The following is a 19399-nucleotide window of genomic DNA, read 5'->3' as shown; positions in this document are numbered from 1 at the left end:
TGAGGTAATTTAGGATAATTGTTCCCAGGTACAGAAGAATGTGATTTCTAAAACCAGTGAGATCACAATCAATGGGATATTCAAACCACCAACAGCGAAGGATTCAATCGATTGGGATAGCATACATAAGTTCAGAAAATCAAAGTAACTTTTCTATTGTTTTAGCAAGCAAATAATGACAGAAGCCAAGTCAGCAGGGTTAAAATATTAAACATTTATCCAAACATGGTTACTACCATGCTTCAAAGGCAGAGGGAGTTTCTGACTTGATTCCAGCATAGATCATGCCTCCCCCACCAAAATGAAGGATAAGCACCAGGAACAGACTTGATGGGCAGATGAACTCACGGAGGCCTGTGAGTCCTGCCTGTAGATGGGTCCTGGCTGCTGCTAGGAGTTAGAGGCCCTGAGAGCTCAGCCAGTGCATCTGGGCAGCACTAGGTGTTCTGAGGTAGGAGAGAGCAACATGTGTGAAGCTGAAAGTGTTGAAGGAGTTTGGAGACTAAGAGAGCAAACCCAAATAAGGTTGAACCTAAACTAATTTATCTGGCTGCTTTTTTCCTCCCCACCAATAATCCAAAGTTCACATGAGCGTTTTTTTATTTTATTTTTTCTCTCAGTACCTTGAATTCACACCAGGTGGCAACCTTCCCTGTGCCTCCTCTATTAAGCTGCTTCCAAAAAACATTTCCACCAGACTTTCAATTCCTTGCTTTAGTTCTTTTCTCAACTCCAGTCACTAGTGCCTCTGTTCCTACTCCATTATTTCAATCTCATTGGCAAAGGTCAACAAAGGCCCTAATTTGCCAGCCTTATGGTTAATCTTCCTCCTTAAGTCATCAAAACTTTTTTTTTAAAAAAATCTTATTTCAGATTGTTATTTTCAGCTTAGCTTCGTGGTATATCCACTGAATCCTTTATGCTTTTGGAAATATCCCATAACATATACCAGTGTATGGTATGTGAGCCTCGCACCCTGTGGGACTCTGAGGAAGGCCATCTGGAAGTGGACTGTGGGACCTTGGGAGCCTGGTGAGTGTGTGAGCCCAGACTGCAAACTACAGGGAAACAGCTGGCATTTTGATCTCACACAGTTTGCACACAGGTACACCCCACCCCTGCCCACACCTGCTTGCTTTGTTTTCTGGACTCTCTATAACCATGAACTGTGAAAGCCTGTGATGCGGAAAACTTCACCAGCAGGCCCCACCGATGTCCACACAAGTCTAATAAACCCAGGTCCTTCACAGCCAGTCCTCTGGTTTATTTCTTTAAAACCAGCAGGCAAGCCCTAGCCGGTTTGGCTCAGTGGATAGAGCTTAGGTCCCATGCTCGATTCCCAGTCAGGGCACATGCCCGGGGTGTGGGCTGGATCCCCAGTACGGGGTGTGCAGGAGGCAGCCAATCAATGATTCTCTCTCATCATTGATGTTTCTATCTCTCTCTCTTGCTCTCTGAAATCATAAGAAAAATAAAATCAGCAAGCAACACACTGATGTTTTTGTCAGACATCAGCTCTTTGCAGAACACGTCGAGTAGTCCAGTTGGTGGAGGCAGGACAGGAGGTGGTGTGAATGTAGTGGGGAAATCCCAGGTGGCAGCCCTGATTGACAGTTGGGGACCACCTGGAAAACGCCAATAGGACTATTTTTGGACCTGGAATCAGTGATGTGAAAGCTGCCACTGGCAAATGAAAGGAAAATAAAGAAAATGGGTCTCTTGCCTGGCCTGAGTGGCTCAGTTGGTTGAGCATCATCCCATCAACTGAAAGATCACCAGTTCAGTTCCTCATCAGGGCACATGCCTGGGTTGCAGGCTCCATCCCCAGTTGGGGGTGTGCAGGAGTTAGCCAATTGATGTTTCTCTCTCTCTCTTTCCCTTCCTCTCTCTCTCCCTCAAATCAATAAAAACATATTTTAAAAAGAAAAGAAAATGGGTCTTTTAAGCACCCTAAATTCTTCTGGGGGCCCTGAGGATGCTGTGGTCCCAGGGACAGTGCAAGAATTGGTGCCTCCCCCAAACTCTGTGTGGGCAGCAGGAGCAGTAGGGGTGACTGCCCCACCCCGCTGTGAGAGGCAAAAACTGACATTTTTAAAATTGAAGTGGTGGAAGTTGTCCAAGCCTAATACCCTCCCTCATCTCCGGCGTTTTAAAAAGTTGGCAAGGACACTAGGTAATTAAGCAACACACTAAAGGAATGCAATAATCTCCAAGAATTCAAATGGTGGTTTAAGGTTAGTGAAGGTCTTTCAAAGTTATTAACGTAAAATACATGTTTGTTTTGCCTGGGTTTACAAAACAAAGTTCATGTTATTTATCTCTGCTACAAAAGTTGTCAAGAAAATGGCTTGGGTAATAATTAACTTTAAAAGCTCATACCATTGGTAAGAACATATAAATTTGAAGCTGTGAATGAATATATTTTATATGTCATTTGAAGTATGTGAGTCTATTTGCCAATGAAAACAACCTGTTTCTAGAAGTTATGAAATGTATTCATGAATCTGTCCATCTAAAAAATGCTAATTACTTGCTTTTAGTTGTCACTACCAGTTAAGTTTTCTAAGAATTAAGAATTCTAATTTAGTTGGAAAAAAGTATATGGTTTTGGTAATGGAATGTGTAAGTTGTCTGTCTCCTTAGCAGCCTGGGAGAAACTCAGAGTCAAAGCTGGCGTGTCTGTGTCCCGAGCACAGGGGCCAGCACACCAGAGGTGGTAGCGGATGTTGGCTACACGGGATGAGATGCAATTCTTTCCCTCACTCTCTCCACTACCAGGTGAGGACCATGTTGTGGTTTGTATCACTTCCCACCCTTCTGTGTGTGATGACAGTGTCCTTCTCAGAACCCACAACCTGTGAAGATGCCCAGAAGGCCTGCTCAGTGATTGCCTGTGGCATCCCGGTCTCCAATGGCACCCCAGGCAGGGATGGGTGAGATGGAGCCAAGGAAGAAAAAGGAGAACCAGCTACCCAGGCTGGTCTGACTTTTCAATCTTTACTCCCCAGAGGGATCTGGGACTGAGCCATGAGCAGGCTCCCCTTACATTATGATGGGGATGAATCTCTCAGGATAATTCCTGTACATTGTCATTTTCTCCTAAACAAAGACACTGCTGTGACCTGGCTCCCACCTTTCCATGCAGGAATCGGTGGTGTGTGTTTGTCCCTAAGAGGTGGTATTCTGTAGCCCGGGCAGCTGGCACTGGAGGCAGGAGGTCTTTCTTTCTCAGGTCACCACTAGTTTGCTGTGGTTTCTGGAGTCAACGTGAATCTAGTGCTGAGCTTTTGGAGGAAGAGAATGAGAGATAGACACTGGGCCACATGTCCTTCATCTTCCAACAGGGCAGGGCTCCGAGGCTTGCAGGGCCCTCCAGGGAAACTGGGGCCTCCAGGAAGTAGAGGGGCTTCTGGGCCGCAAGGAGTGAAGGGTCTAAAAGGAGATCGTGGAGACAGTTCAGGTAAGGAGCTCATCTCAGCATGGCGTGGGCTGAGGGGAACGGCCCGGGACCTCGAAGGCCTGGTGGCAGGGTCCCGTCTCCGCTGCCCCACTGGCAGACCTCCCCTCTGCTTCCTGACCCAGCACTCTCACTCCTCCCAGTCCTACTTGTGGCCTGAAGGGATTCCCACAGGCACCTGAGAACAGACTTGCAACCCTGCTGGCCTCCCCTCTTGGCCCCTGCTGATGGCCCAGCTCCCTCAGCTGGAGCAGCCGATGCCAGGCTCCTGGATGCAAGGTAGGAAACCGGTCCCCTAGGGAGTTGGGTTTAAGTTTGTTGACACAAGAGTGGCAGGGAGATGGTCTGCTTCATAAGATCCCTGATGCAATAGAGTAATGCATAGAGTAACTAAATAAATTCATCCAAGGTGAAATAAAGTAATTAGTAACAAGAAAACAAAAGTGATGACCTCACATAAATATTTGCTCACTGACCCATCACAATGATAAGAATACCAGTGACACCACTGTGCTGCGTGACTCACCCAAATCCTGCGCACGCCGAGGGAGTCCCTTGAGTCCCATGGTGCCTCAAGACACACAGTCAAGTAAAGCCTCACCTCAGGACCCATATCAAGTCCCTCCTCACCACGCTCACAGCCTCCTGGTGACCAGTCTTTGGTCGTTAGGGTGTGACAGCATCAGGGCCACGGGGTTTTTATAATAGAGATTAAAGAGCCCACCTGCAATAGGAAATGAAAGCATGATTAAGAAAATGCTTTAAAAAGGAGAATGAGTTGTCTTTTCCTATAATTGAGTATAATATTGCAGTATTTAAGCAGTATGTGAAGAAAAGGATCCAGAGCTACAGTTTGCAAGTTACCGTTATTGCTATTGTTATTCCTAGTTTCAGAGTTACAGTTCATAAGAGTTATGAATTATGTCTGAGAAGGCAGAAATACAGTTATGTTTTTTTTCGCTTCCTTTTGTTTTCTTATTTTTCTGGAATAAGCATACTTCTTAATAAGCTTTTATTCCCCCCAAAATACTCTGTTCTTGAATTTAAAGTCTTTTTCTCAATATATGCCCTTTTCCCATTGCTGTGCAGTTACGGAGACTAAGCTGGCTAACTTAGAGAGAGAGCTGAGGAGCCTGGAGGCGGAACTGGACCGCATCAAAAATGTAAGCCTCTGCCTGCCCCACTGGGTTCCCGCTCTCCCCTTGTCCTTGAGCGCTCTGGGCTTTCAGGAGGTGGGAGAGAACTAACAGTAGTGAACACGGATTATATACCAGGGCCTGTGCTAGGCTGGCATTTTCTCATAATATAGTTTCATTCTGTCCTCTCGTCACTGCTGTTTGTGAGCATTACACTTATTTAACTTACAAGTGAGAGAAAACAGGTCCAGGATTTGTAGACAATTCATTCACCATCACCCAGATGGGAAGCAGCAAAGGAAAGCTTGCATGGAGGTCTGCTGCCTCCAAATCCTTGCTCCTTCCTCAGCACCCACTGTTCTCAGACGGCTGTCCCTGCCCCTTTCTATCCTGGCTTTCAAGCCTGGCAATAAGGTCCACCCCTGTTTCCCTGTCCACCTGCACTGGGGCAGTTTGTGTGGTGGACTGTCTCCAGGACAGGCTCCCCCAGGAGAGGCGGGGCTCTGCCAGGGTCTTCCCTACACAGTGTTTACCTCTGACCATTGTGGTACAGAGGAGTTCAGGCTGAGGACCTGTAACTAAGGAAACTTGAGAGACTTCCCTGGGACCCATGAGGACACCAGAGGAGGCCTCAGCCCACATAGAGATGGTGGGGATCTCCTGCAGGTCTCCAGTGGAGATGACATTGTTGTCCCACTAGCTGTTACTCTGTGTTGTAACTGAACTTGGACTTCCTGGAAGCCCAGCTGATGGAGGCACCGGGATTATTGCAGGAGACCCGGAAGGTGCCTTCACTTGCTTAGGGATGCAGCTCAGTGGCTCCCCTGGTTGGGTTCCCTCAGGTCCTGTGGAGCCTTGTCCTCTTACACCAAGAACAGCAAACACTAGCACACGTGTTGCCCCTCTCCTCCCCCATATCAGCAGCAGGCATGGCCACTCAACTGCCATATATTGAGCTGGGATGAGATCTTGGGGCCATTTTAACCCTGTAGTGACTACCAACGGATCTGAGATGGTGTGTGGAAAAGAACCCATTTTCCAGCTCTGCCTGGTGCTTCTGCTAAGTTCAGCTTCTTGTTCACTTTACAAACCGTGGCATTGGGACCACAAAAACACTATCAGAGTCCATAGGAGAGTTGCCTGTGTGACCCTTTACCCAGCAAGTGCATCCTCTGCAGAGAAAACCTTGGCCACCTGTGCTGACCCTTTCTCCTGCTCTGTCTGCAGTTCCTGGTGAGCCTCTCCCCTTACATGAGGCCTGGTTCCCAAGCATCCCAAGGGCAGGGACCATGGCATTTAGGATGCACCATGTGGAAGGGGTCTGAGGAGTCCAGAGGCGGAAGCACCCACAGTCTGAGATGGAGGATGGATAGATGCTTCAGAGATGGCTTAACACCACACTCAATGTCCATGCTTTATTTTGTCATTTTTAATGATGAAAGTAAAATACATTTTCCTCTAGTAGAGTTTGAACTCTAGTCCATAAATTTTTGGAAGCTTATTGCTGTTTAATTCGAGTTTCTTTAATTATTACTAAGATTGTACATTTTTCATGTTTCGTTACTATTGGCCATCAGTATATCTAATTTCATGAATTTTCTCTTCTCATTCTTAGATATTTCTCTTCTCATTCCTACTTCTATAGTCATTATTTTCTTGTTGATTTATGTTATATACTTTGCAGATAAATAAGCATTTCAATTTTAATCTTACATTGCTTTATTTTGGCAGAGAAGTTTTATATTTTAATTCTGATTTTGAATTTTATATGTAAGTAAAAACCTGATTTTATTTTTCTTCTAAATGCTTAACCATTTAACTGAGAATTATTAAGTGAACCATTCTTTACTTTCCTATAACCTTGACAATCTATTTTTATCATGCATATATGACATATATGTATAGACATACTTGGGTCCAGTTTTGGTAACCTTTACATTTGGTCCCTCTATTTCTGTGTTAATAACACACTATTACAATTTTGTTAGTTTTATAAAACCTTTTAGCATAAGAGGACCAACTCCATTCTCATTGTTTTTTAAGTAATTTTTCTGACTGTTCTAGGTTGTTCACTCTATCATAAGACCTCCTGATGAGGTCCTCCAGCCTCACTCTGTTTTGGAACTGAGTCGTTGGAGAACTCACATCCCTCTCATCCTCTTCCTATCCTCTCAGGCCCTCTGTGGCCAGGGCCAGGCGTCCTGGGCTTGCTCAAAACCTAGCAGCTCTTGTTCCCTCCCTTTCCTGCCCTGATCCAGCCCTCTGATCACAGAACTCATTCCCTTGGCCTGAAGTTGCCATCTGACCTTTGACCTTGGCCTGACCCCAACTACCTGCATGTGAAATGAAGCATTCAGGGAATTAATAAAATGCAGGGAGGCTAGCAGTGGAGTGACAGTGCTACTTCCTCAGGTCAATGGGCCAGGAAATGTCTTGAAAACACTTTATTCAACCGTACAAACAGGCTTACAAATAGGAATTCAGGATTTCATTCACTCAATTCTTTCATTTTTTCACTCTGTCTTCTTACTGAACAAATATGAAAAGTACCATTTACTCAGGTAGGGAGGGCCTTATGAGTCCTTCTGTGGCTCAAGGTTGTTTGATCAGGCAGCCTGAGAGAGACTGTATTGCTTAGGTAACTGAAAGTCAAGTAGGTTAATATTCAAATTTTATGCAGTAAAGATGGGCTACGTATGCTGCAGTGACAACCTCCATAATTCACTCAAGGTCCAGAAAGATCCATCCTGATAAATATTTAAATTATAAATATTTTGTTCCCTCTAGTAGATACCTGGGTTCTTGGCTCTAGTATATAAACACCGGTAGCTTGAAAAAGTCAAGCACATCATTAAGCTTGAATTAAGGATATCAGGAAGATAAGAGCGATTGAGAATGCCCCGAACTTAAGCAACTCAGTTCTTAGTGTTTTATGTCGAGGGAATTCAGGACAAAGATAAAAGAGCCTAACACCAGCAAACACCAGAGTGAGCCCCACTGTCAGTCCATGCTGGGAAGTGGGTTGGTTGAGTAGCAGGAGGGTTGAGAACTAGGAGGTGATCTGAGAATATACTATTGAACTGAGCAGGGGCTTCCCCATGGAGCTGCTGTGGTTGTCACCCTCCCACGTGGAAGGGCCCCAGGCTGCTCCCAGGATGTCACCTCGCACTGTGAGGGTCATAGCATCTCCTGAGAGGTCAGAGTCACGCAGCCCTGGCTTCACTTGGTACCCAGGGTACTACACTAGGAACCAAGGCTACTATGGGTGGTGCAGGGCTAATACTATTTAATGCCCGTGTGCACCTCTGCCCATGAATGTGAGTGTAGGAGAGGTCTCTGTGCTAAGAAAGGGTTAAAACCTGAATTTTCTGAAATACTGGCCTTAGTCCTTGGCTTTCGTTAGGCTGTGTCTACAGGGCCCAAATGACCCTCCTTACTTGCTCTCTGTGCTGGAAAGCGAACCGGACCCTGTGCTGAGTTGGATCTTAAGGGCCTGGGATCTCTTCATTCCTGGCCTTCAACCCCACAGGACACATCTTTTCTCCCTATTCAGTCAGTTATGACATTTCGCTCCACTTTTGTCATAGAAATAGGTTGCCTCACATGCTGGGTGGGCAGTGGTCACTTTTAGAGGGACTGCCAGACCACCATGACCTTCTATGGGTCCCAATGGCCATACTGTGCTGTGTGGTCCACCCCCAGGCCTAGTCTATTGGGCCAGAGGTGGGCATCTGAGACAGGCAGATTCACTTCCACAGGAATTTTGACCTGATATCAAGCAAGGGTTTCTGATCTCTGTGTGACACATGACTCTGTGCTTGGGCAGCTGAGAGCCTGAAGCAGAAGAAGGTGGTGGGAGAAGGAGGAAGAGAGGCGAGGATGCACAGAGGCAGAAGCAGGGAGACCGCACAGCGCTGCTTGTGCACCGGCAGTCCTTGAGCCACGTCAGAACTCTTCATTCTTACAAAAAATGCCTCCCTGGGCTTAAACCATATCCACTGCTTTTTCCTTTGTATTTGCAATGAAATACCTTTCTGAGCTCCCTGGCGGATGGTGTCCAGGTGTGACTTCTGAGTTGAAGACTATTTGCTCCCTGTTGCATAACTGACATATTTCAGAAGCTGCCAGGACTTGGGGTTTTTTTTTTCAGTAACAGGAAAAAGGTCGCAGCAGAGAGACTGAGCTGTGTGCTGTTGGGAGGTGTGGTTTTTCTTTTCCTTTTTTTTTGACCTATCAATAATCACTTTATTTGAATGATTTTTCATTTTTAAATTATAGGTGACATACTGTGTGATATTAACTTCAGGTGTACATCCCAGTGGATAGTCATACATAACTTACTAAGTGATCATCCTGATCAATCCCCTACCCATCTGACACCAAGGTTATTATGTGTGGCTTTTTGCTTTCAGACCTGCTGTCCTACATCTGAGGTGTAGCGGTGAGTGGTGGGAAGAGGGGTGTGGCCTCCGGTCCCTGGGAACAAAGGAGGGCTGTTTTCCTGTTTTGTTGCCTCTCCTATGAGCCTGGGCTTCATCCAGGTGTCCTTCCAATTTCTTAAGCACAAGTGTCATTAAAATCAACTGGTATGCAGAGGCCTTTGGCCTAAAAGTTTACAGGCCAGAAATATAAGGTTTGGGATCAGATGACCTTTCACTAGACCAAGTTGTAGCACTGACACACCTGGAGCCTTGAGCAAGTCTCTCCCCCACTCCCCCCTCTCTGTGGGAGGAGGAGGAGGAACTGCCCAGCTGTCTCTGAGGCGGTGTGGGGGAAAAACCTCCTGGACTGAGGCCAGGGCAGGGCTGGGGGTGAACCTGAGAGTGGCTGGACCCTCTGTGCCTGAGATCTCAGCTGGAATGGGGATTGTGCAGGTGGAACTCCCTCCCATGAGCCGACAGGCAGACACAATGACAGGGTAGAATGAGGTCCTGGTGTGCAGGGATGCGGAGGAGGCTACTCAACTGGGCCACACAGTCCTACCAGGGAGGCAGATGACCTGCCAGGTCAGCCCATGGCGCTGTGAACCTTCCGGCGCTCAGGCCTTAGAACAAGGATCAGCCACTGGAACTGCCAATCCCTGGGCCTCCCAGGCACATGCTCTAGCTAGCATTGGCCAAGGAGTCCGGGGCTCTGGGAGGTTCTGAGCAGGCTTATAATGTGGGTGCCAGGGATCTGAGCCCTGGATGGAATGAGCTCCTCCCTGGAGTGAGGGTGAGGAGGGGAGAGAACAAAGAGCTAAATCTTGAGCAGGTCACCATTTAGTGGTCAAGAAAAGGGGGAGGGGCTAGCAAAAAGAGGATGATAAGGAACTGCCATAAGGGGACACCAAAGTAAGAGGAGGGAGTGACAGAGGAGGGAGTGACAGAGAAGGGAGTGACAGAGGAGGGAGTGACAGAAGAGGGAGTGACAGAGGAGGGAGTGACAGAGAAGGGAGTGACAGAGGAGGGAGTGACAGAGGAGGGAGTGACAGAGCAGGGAGCAACAGAGGAGGGAGTGACAAAGGAGGGAGTGACAGAGGAGGGAGTGACAGAGGAGGGAGTGACTTGCTGGATTGACAGTTTGAGAAGGCAGAGGGCTGAGGTGGAGCTTTAGATTTTGGGGCCTAATTTTATCCCTTGCAACTGGGAAAGCAGGCTGGCCCCTAATTCCTCTGCCAGAGCAGCCAGTGTGTGAAGCCAGTTTCGTATTTTATTCTGAGAGAGGAGTTCCATGGGAGCCCTTGGCTGGCCTCATCCCACAGCTCTGTGCAGAAGCCCAGCCACAGTGATGTCAGCTCTTCCTTGTCATGTTGGCAGCACACAGGTCTGGGCCAGGCTCCTGGACCAAGGCTGCCTCACCCACCCCAAGGGCACAGAACTCGCAGATCACAAGGCGCTTCTCCTCACAGGGCCCGTCGTTCCACTGGCCATTGGTGTACATCTCCGCACAGTCCTCATTGTCTCGATAGTTGTTGGGCTCACCAGAGGCCCAGTTTGAATAGACCAGGGACTCCCCTCCTGGATAGATGAACTTGCCCTCCGTCTGGGAGTCAGTCATGCTCAGGAATGCAGCACCCTTGTTCTCAATCTCAACCAGCTGTTTCAAGGCCTCGTTCTCAGCTGCAGAGCGTGGGGAGGGCAGCTGCCCCCCGGCCTGTGCGCACACTTGCTGTGCCTCCTGGAAAGGCTTTACAAACCTTGCTGCCTTGAAGACCTTCTGGCCAAAACTTTGGCCATGGAGGAAGAGCTCCACTAGGAGGAGAGCACAGTCAGTTTGGGGATCTGGGGGCACCTGCCAAAGCTCCATGGCTCTGAGACCTTTGTGCTCCAACCAGAGCCCAGGCCTCCCATATAGGGCCTCAGAGCACCAGGAAGGACAAAGGTGAGACCCTGGGTCCGCGGTACGCTCTGGGAGGTAGATCTGTCTGTCTAGTTACAGGTGAGAACACTGGGCTCAGAGAGGTTAAGTAAGAGGCTCAACATCATGTGACCATCACATGTAGAGTTGGGGGTCACCCTTATCTGATCTCACACTAGAGCTGAGACGTGCTCTTTCTATTGCACCCCATGTTGCATGGCAGAATCGCTCTCCCAGGTACTGGGTGGGACCAGGAAGCTTTGGCATCGTGCAGCCTCTGAGAGCTGAAAACAAGGAAGGTGCTCACTCTGATCTCACTGTGGACCCTGCATAACAGCAGGGCATGTGGCATTGACAGGGAGGTCCGTGCCGGGTGTGGATGTGGGAAAGAAGAGGAGAGGGTGGGCCATCTGAGGGCAGCACTGTGCTAATCTCTGCACTGTGTGCGCCCAGTGCTGGCCTCTAGGTGTGCATGTGGGTGAGGCTGGAGAGCTGGGAGAGAGGACAAGGACAGCGGAGAGGTGTGCATGGGCGTCAGGGGCAGGAGAGAGTCAGTGCTGGGGAGAGGCCTGTCTGGGAGTCAGAGGGCCAGGTATTCAGCCCTGCCTTGGCCATGACTGTCCAGGTGGACAAGGTAAAATCACTTCCTTTTTTGGGGTTTCCAGTTCCTCATCTCTAAGATGGGAATACAATTTATAAAAGCATCACTGTGCGACATTTAACTATATGTTTTCATTCCATCTCATTTTCTATCCCTTTGTTGTTGCTGTTGTTGTTATTGTGTGTGTGTGTGTGTGTGCTTTAATATTTTTTTAGTGATGTCAGAGAGGAAGGGAGAGGGAGACAGAGATAGGAACATCAATGATGACGGAGAATCATTGATTGGCTGCCTCCTGCACACCCCTATTGGGAACCATGCCCATAGCCCAGGCACATGCTCTAACTAGGGATGGACCCATGATCTCCTGGTTCATAGGCCGACAATCAACCACTGGGCCACGCTGTCCGGGCTCTTTTTCCATCCCTTTGACTTCTGGGTTCGTGCATACAAGCCTTCAGGGCTCTTGAGAGGGCTGTGCTCCAGCCCCAAAGGGCTGGTGAGGAGCCCAGGCTGCACCAGGACCCACTGTGACCCTTCCACAAGGGTTCAGGGGCCAGACTCTCCACAGGCTCAGGAGGGCACCCAGAGCAGCCCTGGACAGGAGTTCCTCTGCCATTCACTACATGCACCCGGGTGGGTCTATGTGTGCATACACGAACAAGGCCACGTGTCCATCTGAAGGTACATGGGAGCACTGAAGGCCCACCTTCTATGTTGTATATGCGTGGGTGCTCATGGGTGTAGATGATGTGAGGTGAGTGATGGCATGTGTGTAATACACACATGTGTGGCAGGTGTATATCACAAATTTTCCTTTGTTTTCCTAAGTGTGCATATGAGGGAGTGAGCACACATGCATGTTTGTGGAGAGAGGGAGATATACTAAATGCTTGAAACCTCACCCTTGGTACATGGGTACTTAGTGGTTTTAGGTACATAGGAGCCCTAATTCTCACCCCTGCATTCTCTCCTGCTACAGAAACTCCTCTTTGGATCATTGAGATTTGCTGAATTACTTGAGCTCAAAGCTGACATGGGGAAAGCGGGGAGGAGGGGGGAAATTAGGGTCTGAGGTGGAGATGCCCACAGGCACAGGCACTGGGCTGTGCTGCTGGAGCCTCTGACTCCTCAGCACCCAGGTTGGGGGAGAGTCTCCACCATGAACACCCAGGCAGAGCCCAGCACTGGGCAGAGCCCAGAGGCAGCCTGCCCACTGCCGGACCCAGGGCCTGTCTCAGTTGAGACTCAATGGCCACATGCCAAGGTCAGACCCTCACAGCCTTGAATGCAAGCACAGCATGCCAGCCCCAACTCTGAGGACAGTGTCTGGAGTCACTTCTGCTGTGGGCTGGGCACAACATCTTGAGGAGTTTGCACACCCAGCCCCATAGAGATAAGAAATGCATCCTGGGTAGTGGGGTGTCCAGGGACCAGCACAGGTTGGCAGGAGGGGAAGTCTGAATTGCACTGGGCTTGGGGCATTGATCTGACTCGGGTCACAGGTGGCTGTGATGGTGGGGCTGGAGCCTGGTAGCCTTGAACATGCTGGCGCCAGCCCACTGAACTGGTGTAGGGGCCACACCCTGCTCCGTGTCCCTTGAATCTGCTTCCAGCTCCTGGAAGATGTGGCTGCTCTGCTCTGCCCCACTCTATCCTTAGTCCCAGGTGCTGCCCAAGGCCCAGGTCCAGCCCATCGTCCAAACCCTCCACCCCCCTAGAGCCCCCAATCCTAGAACCAGGCCTGCCTCAGGCCCGGCCAACTCCAAACCCAACACAGACCCCACCTGGGGCCTGCCCTTGGCGACTGGCTCAGGTTCAGTTCCAAGTCCAGAACTCACTTTTCTTATACTGAAGGAAGGCTCCCAGCAGGCGTCCTACCTGCTCCTGCAAGGCTTCCACCTGCTGCCTCAGAGCAGTGATGTCTGCAGGAGAGAGAGGTTCAGTGAACACTAGTACCTCACATCCAGGGGAAGAGTCCGGGTCCCAAGGGAAGGGTGCTCAGTGACAGGTATTCCTGGGGGAGGGTAAGAAGCTGGGCCCCAGGAAGCCCACAGCCACTGACACAGCTGGCCCCTGCTGCCAACAGGGTCCTGGCATCCCACTAACTCTGATCCAGATGACATTTCACAGCCAATTTTGAGAGTCTGGGAGCACATTCCTGAAAGGGGGGTGGATTGCACGTCCTTCTGGTACTCCCCATCCCTGTGTTATTTGATGCTCAAAGCTCTCTCATGAACTGGGAAGAGAGCTGAGCTGTCTCAGTGATCAGATGGGAAGCTGCTCAGGCTTGCCTTACCCCGTATTTTAAGTCTAAGCCAGAGCTTCATATTCTTGCCTTCAGTCCAACAGCCTTTCCTGCTTTCACACACCACCACCCCCACAATGAGCTAACCACTGACCTAGAAGGCCTTCCTCCCTCTGCACCCTAGTGGGGTGCCCAGAGCTAAGGAAGGTGACTTTAACTGTTAGCCCACTCTCTCCCTTTTCTCCTCTGGACCCAGGATCACCTCTGTCCCCCTTCGGTCCTGAGAGGCCCCAGGCACCTGGAATTCCCGGTATACCCATGGGTCCTGCAGGGCCTGAGATCAGACAAGAAGAGGAGGGTGAGCTCGGCACACATTTTCCCGCATTTCCCCCTCCCAGCATATGGACTGTGCTATTGTCCAGCAATACACCCTCCCACGTACGGTCTGTCCCATAGCCAGTCACACACCCTCTCTGTACAGTACTGTCCCATCACCCAGCACCCGGCCTTCCCAGGATGCGGACTGTCCCTGCTGCTCACACCGCACTCTCCCCAGTTACAGAGCTCAAGCCCAGTGAGGCACCTCCTTGCACAGACTCCCCAAGGCCCAGTGTTGCAACTCTGAGCTGGCGGGTTACAGGGGAGGGACAGGCCTCCGCAGCTTCAGGTGGACACAGGAGGACCGAAGGCCCGCCCCAGCTTTTCCCATCACTCACCTGCTTTCCCTGCAAACCCAGGGTCTCCACACTCACCAGGGGCACCTTTCTCTCCTTTGGGACCTGGGGGGCCTCTTGTTCCTGCAGAACCCTGCACATCTGGGGCACCCACTTCTCCTGAGGAAGGAACAGATTGAGACAAAGGCTGTTGAGAGTGTCTGCAGGCTGGATGATTTCCTCAGCTCCACCTGGAGAAAGAGAACTAGGGGCCTGTGCACCCCACTCTCTGTGTCCTCCAGAGCTGGGAGTGCGGGGGGCAAAGGCCGCAGCAAGGCCTGCCAGTGGTGATGGCCTGGCTTCACTGGCATGCTGAGTATCCTTAGGTCAGGAAACAGGCCAGCCAGAGCTGGATGGGGGGTCAAGCCAAGAACTGTCTGATTTCCATACAGTGCACTTTCCCTGTCCCAAGGCTGAGGATTTACAGCAGGGGATCTGCCAGCTTTTACCTTGGCCATGGACTCATTGCTTTCCCTTTCCTAGGACCAAACTTTATATCAGAAATGCTCCCTGACATAAGTCACCAGGGAAATTAAATTAAACCCATGAGATATCATCTCACCCCTCCTAGAATGGCGACTATGAAAAACACAAAAGATCTCAAGTATTGGTGAGGATGTGGAGAAGAAGAACCCCTATGCACTGTTGGTGGGATTGTAAATTGGTGCAGCCACTATGGGGACCAATAGGAAGTTTCCTTAAGACATTAAAAAGATAATTAAAAAAAGTATGATCCAGGAAATACCACTTCTGGGTTTTACCCAAAGGAAATAAAACACTAATTTGAAAAGATATCCATACCCTCATGTTTATTGCAACATTTTCTTTACAGTAGCCAAGAGGCAGAAACAACCTAATAGTGTTCATAATGGATAAAAATGTCACACACACACACTGGAATATTATTCAGCCACAAAAAAAAATCCTACCATTTGCCACAACAAGAATGGGTCTTGAAGAAATTATGCTAAGTGCCATAAGTCATACAAATTAAGACAGAGACAGTATGATCTCACTTACATCTGGATTATAAAAAAAAACAGCAAAGAATCTGAACCCTTAAATGCAGAGGTGAGATTATTGGTGGTTACATTAAATGGGAGCTGGGTGGTGGGCAAAATCGGTGAGGTCAAAAGCTACAAATGTCCAGTTATAAAAAATGAGCTCCTTTTCCTCCTCTCCGTAGTGTATTTAGGTAAATCCTTTTGATCAGGCCTGAGTGTGGGGCCACAGGGCCTCATCTTTGCCCACCTCTCATGCAGTAGAATTTAGTTAGATATTTCACACACTGCACAGAAATCATTCAACCACATGAACAACTATAAGTGCAGCAGCTTGGTTCTACGGGGCGCCAAAGACCAGTCATTTACTCATGATTTCCTCATTCTTGGGGTGAGAGGAATCAGAAGATCCTAGGGGAGGAATCCTGACAGCTAGGGGAGGGGAATAACACCTCAAGGCTCAGGGCAGCCTGTCATTTGCCAACTGGTAGCGAGGTGCTTTAGGTGGACTGAATGTCTAGGGGCCTTCTTCCCAAGGAGGTGGGCTTCCATTTCCAGGGCTTCCCCGAAGAACATCCAGACTTGCTGAGTTGGTTACAATTCCAGTGGCCACCCATGCCCACGAGGACAAGCCCACGGTCCCAGCTGTACCTGGATCCCCCTTCTCGCCTGAGGGGCTGTCTTTCTCATCTTGTCCATCACGACCAGGCAGGCCATTCTCCACAGGGCTACACGTGACCAGGGTGCAGTCATCAATCAAAGGTTTCTGGGGAAGGATCATCACTTCTGCTTCCCCTGACAATGGAGGCTGTGTGAGCAGGACCAGCACAGAGAGGAGAAGAAGCATGGCCTTTAGGGTGGACAGAAAGAGAAAGGACATGCTCTTGGTTTCAGAACACGGGTTAGGACTTAGCCCAGCGCCCGGAAGTCAGAGAGGCACTTTCCTACCACCTCGCCCCTTCTGTGGGATCAGGAGCAGCAGGACTCCAAAAACAATTTAGGACAAGGCGGCCATACAGTCTGGCCTGGGAGGGCATGAGTTACCCAGCTGAACTCTGACATGGTTATCAGCAACATCTACCTCTTCTCAGATGCCCTGTTTTGTCCCTTCTAGTGACTTCCCTTTCACTGCCATCGGCACGGCTGGGATGTGAACTCCTCACTGAGGCCACCTGTCACATCAGGAAGGACTCATGAAGTGCCTTTGGGCAGGACAGTTCCCTCTTTGAACCTCCGTCTCCCTGTCTGTGTCAGCAAGGTGGCCGGGCAAACCCATTTCCTGTCACTTGTAGCCTTGGATGGACCAGCACTGGCCGTTTCAGTGCTTGTCTGGAAAGAGCCAGAATGCTCAGTGACATGTGTCCTAACACACGATGGGCACATGGCTACATGTTTGCCAGGTGGCCTGCCATTCCTGGACTAGATGCTGTCTCCATGAAGAAAGTTCCAGGGGAACCCAGAAAAAGTTCTCAGAATAGCTGGAGAGACCCTGGGACGCCTGGAGTGCTGCCCCTCCACCTGGGACGACTTGGGAGACGGGCCTCGTGGAGGAGGGCATGTGAGGTGAGCTCCGTCAGGAAAAGAGTGGTTTCAGCTGGAGAAAAAACAGATGTTCAATAGGGTGTCCAGTGACGGGTGAGAGGGACTCTGCAGCTAAGTGAGGTCAGGGTGGGTGCAGGGCCTGGTCACTCCCAATGGTGGGCTTCTTTCCTCTTGAGAGAAACCTTAAAGTTAGGAGCCAGGAAAGCGCACACGGGAGTGGCAGAGGCTGGGAACAAGCCTGAGGGACAGAGCAAAGGGGAAGGGATCGCCAGGCAGCCTGAGGGGGAGGCAGTGGAGGGCCTTCCTGGCCACAGAAGTGCTTTCTTCTCCACCTGCTGGTGGTTCTGGGCTGCTGAGGACCCTGTTTGCACCGGTTCTTTCTCATTCTGAGTTTACCACTTCCTCGGGCACCATGGGAGTCTCTAAACACCAGGCAAGCTCACAGGCCAGCAGAGTGGCACTTGCTGGAGCAGAGGCTCGGCCAGGAACACCAAAGGCTCCAGCCAGAGCCAGGGCATTGCCCGCTGGTGTGCAGCTGCCACATCAAGGGCCCTGTGCCCACAACTGGGAAAGATTGAAAAGCAACAGGCATTTTGCCCAACAGCGCGAGATGGCACAGAAGGCATCGCAGCTTATTGTAGCAGAAAGGGGCCTGGGCAGGAGCCCTCTCACAGGGTTGGAGACCTAGGACTGGGATGAGGCCTCTTCGCTGGGCCTACAGCGGTATTGGGCAGAGCCACATCCCCTTAAACGACATAATGTTCACTTTATGCCTCAATGTCAGACTAAAGTATTATTGAAAAATGATGCCTCTAAAAATTAACTGAATATCAGTAAACTTATCCAGTGGGTACATTTTTAAAAGAAAATATAAAGCTAAGAGAAAATCATGTTTATCCATGTCCAATGGGCAGTTGGTACCAGGATGAACTTTGACCCGGGCCTGGGAATGCTGGGGCTGTTTCTCCTCATCCACCTTCCTTTCTGAAGAAATCAGGGATGGAGAGAGCCAAGCAAGAAGTTGAAATTGCATTCCCAACTGAGGCTTCCTGACAATGGCATCTGGGGTTGGGGTGGGTGTCATATCCCACTCACCCACCCTCCCCCAGCCCAGAAGGCTAATCTCCCAGTGAGCAAAGGAAGCAGAGTGAGGGGCAGAAGAATGGTCCTTCTTCCCCACTATGCTGCCCTCTCACACCCACACCCACACCTCCCAGAGCAAAAGAGCTACATAGACCCTGTCTTCCTCAACACCAGTACATTAGAGCACCCCCAATGGGCAGGGGGACATTCACTGGACACAGAGAAAACAAAAAGGAGGCAGGCACAGACACTCACCATTGCGTCCTCCAGTGACCAGGTTCTCCAGACAAATGAGCACTTCCTTGGCCCACACACACGGGCTATTTATGCTGAGCCACCAGATATTGGTCTTTTAAGAACTCTTTTGGACAATTTCCTCCCTTGTTGACTAATTCACACTCACCCCCACCTGGGTTCTGGAAACTTGCCACTACACACATGTCACCTTAGAGTTTACAGAGCACCCACAGTCCATGGCCTCATCTGCACCTCACTGAACCCTGTGAGATAAGTGTCATCATCAGTGTCTGGTTTTTACTGATTTCTATGAATCTGAATTCCAGAGAATGGCATCTGGGTTCTGGGTGGGTGTCATATCCCACTCACGAAAGACCAAAGCCAGGGAAGCAGAGTGAGAGGCAGATGAGGAAGCAAGTTGCACAATAACCTACAACTATTGCAGAAGCATATGCATTTGCATATTTCAAGAGTCAGGGCTTGCTGTGCCAACTTCTCTTTGTCCTTCACCTCAACATTACTGCCCAGATAGTGGGACAGATGACCCAAGAGCTGGGAGCTTCTTGGCATTTCTGGGCAGGGGTGGAAGAGTTAGAGGGGTTGCAGAGGCTGCAGCATTCTGTGAGGACAGTGGCAGGGGAGCTTCCACCTGGCTGGGGTCACTCTTTTGCTTCCTGGTCTAGATATTGGAGAGCCCCTCACTTGCTTTTTATGGGATGGATGTCATTACATCCTTGCCTTCATCTCTCCACTTCCTTAGCTGGTGTTTCCTCTGTGTATTGCTCTAGGAAGCAGTTTGGACCCCTGAGCCACTGATACACTATTGGGGGCATCCCCCAGGAAACTCTGACTTCCAGTGGCCATGGGGTAGTTGCCTGCCCTACTGCTGACACTGTCATTTCTGCTCCCTTCTAGATCCCTGTGGCTTCATCTCTTGCATCAAGTCTTTGCCTAGGTCCACATACCAGCTGCCTATGCCCACAGTGCTCTCCTTTGGGCACTCATTTGGTGGTGCCGGCTGCTCCTGGGTGTAGTTGCTGCTGTG

At 49.8% G+C, this 19399-nt stretch overlaps 1 protein-coding gene across 1 annotated transcript; it reads right to left on the bottom strand.

Annotated features, from left to right (window-relative positions):
• Nucleotides 1-10264: 10264 nt before the first annotated feature.
• Nucleotides 10265-18422, bottom strand: LOC139022062 (pulmonary surfactant-associated protein D-like). Its single transcript, XM_070433081.1, has 6 exons — nucleotides 18373-18422; nucleotides 16144-16342; nucleotides 14531-14611; nucleotides 14041-14112; nucleotides 13372-13455; nucleotides 10265-10826 (listed from the first exon to the last, which is right to left on the bottom strand). The coding sequence occupies exons 1-6, from the start codon at nucleotides 18373-18375 to the stop codon at nucleotides 10366-10368; spliced, it is 900 nt and encodes a 299-aa protein (XP_070289182.1). The 5' UTR covers nucleotides 18376-18422; the 3' UTR covers nucleotides 10265-10365.
• Between the last annotated feature and the right edge of the window lie 977 nt (nucleotides 18423-19399).

This window comes from Myotis yumanensis, unplaced genomic scaffold (genome assembly GCF_028538775.1).
Source record: "Myotis yumanensis isolate MYYU_CA2020_CCGP unplaced genomic scaffold, mMyoYum1.0.hap1 SCAF_13, whole genome shotgun sequence".
Taxonomy (NCBI): Eukaryota; Metazoa; Chordata; class Mammalia; order Chiroptera; family Vespertilionidae; genus Myotis; species Myotis yumanensis.
This window is presented reverse-complemented; position numbering and strand designations above follow the sequence as displayed.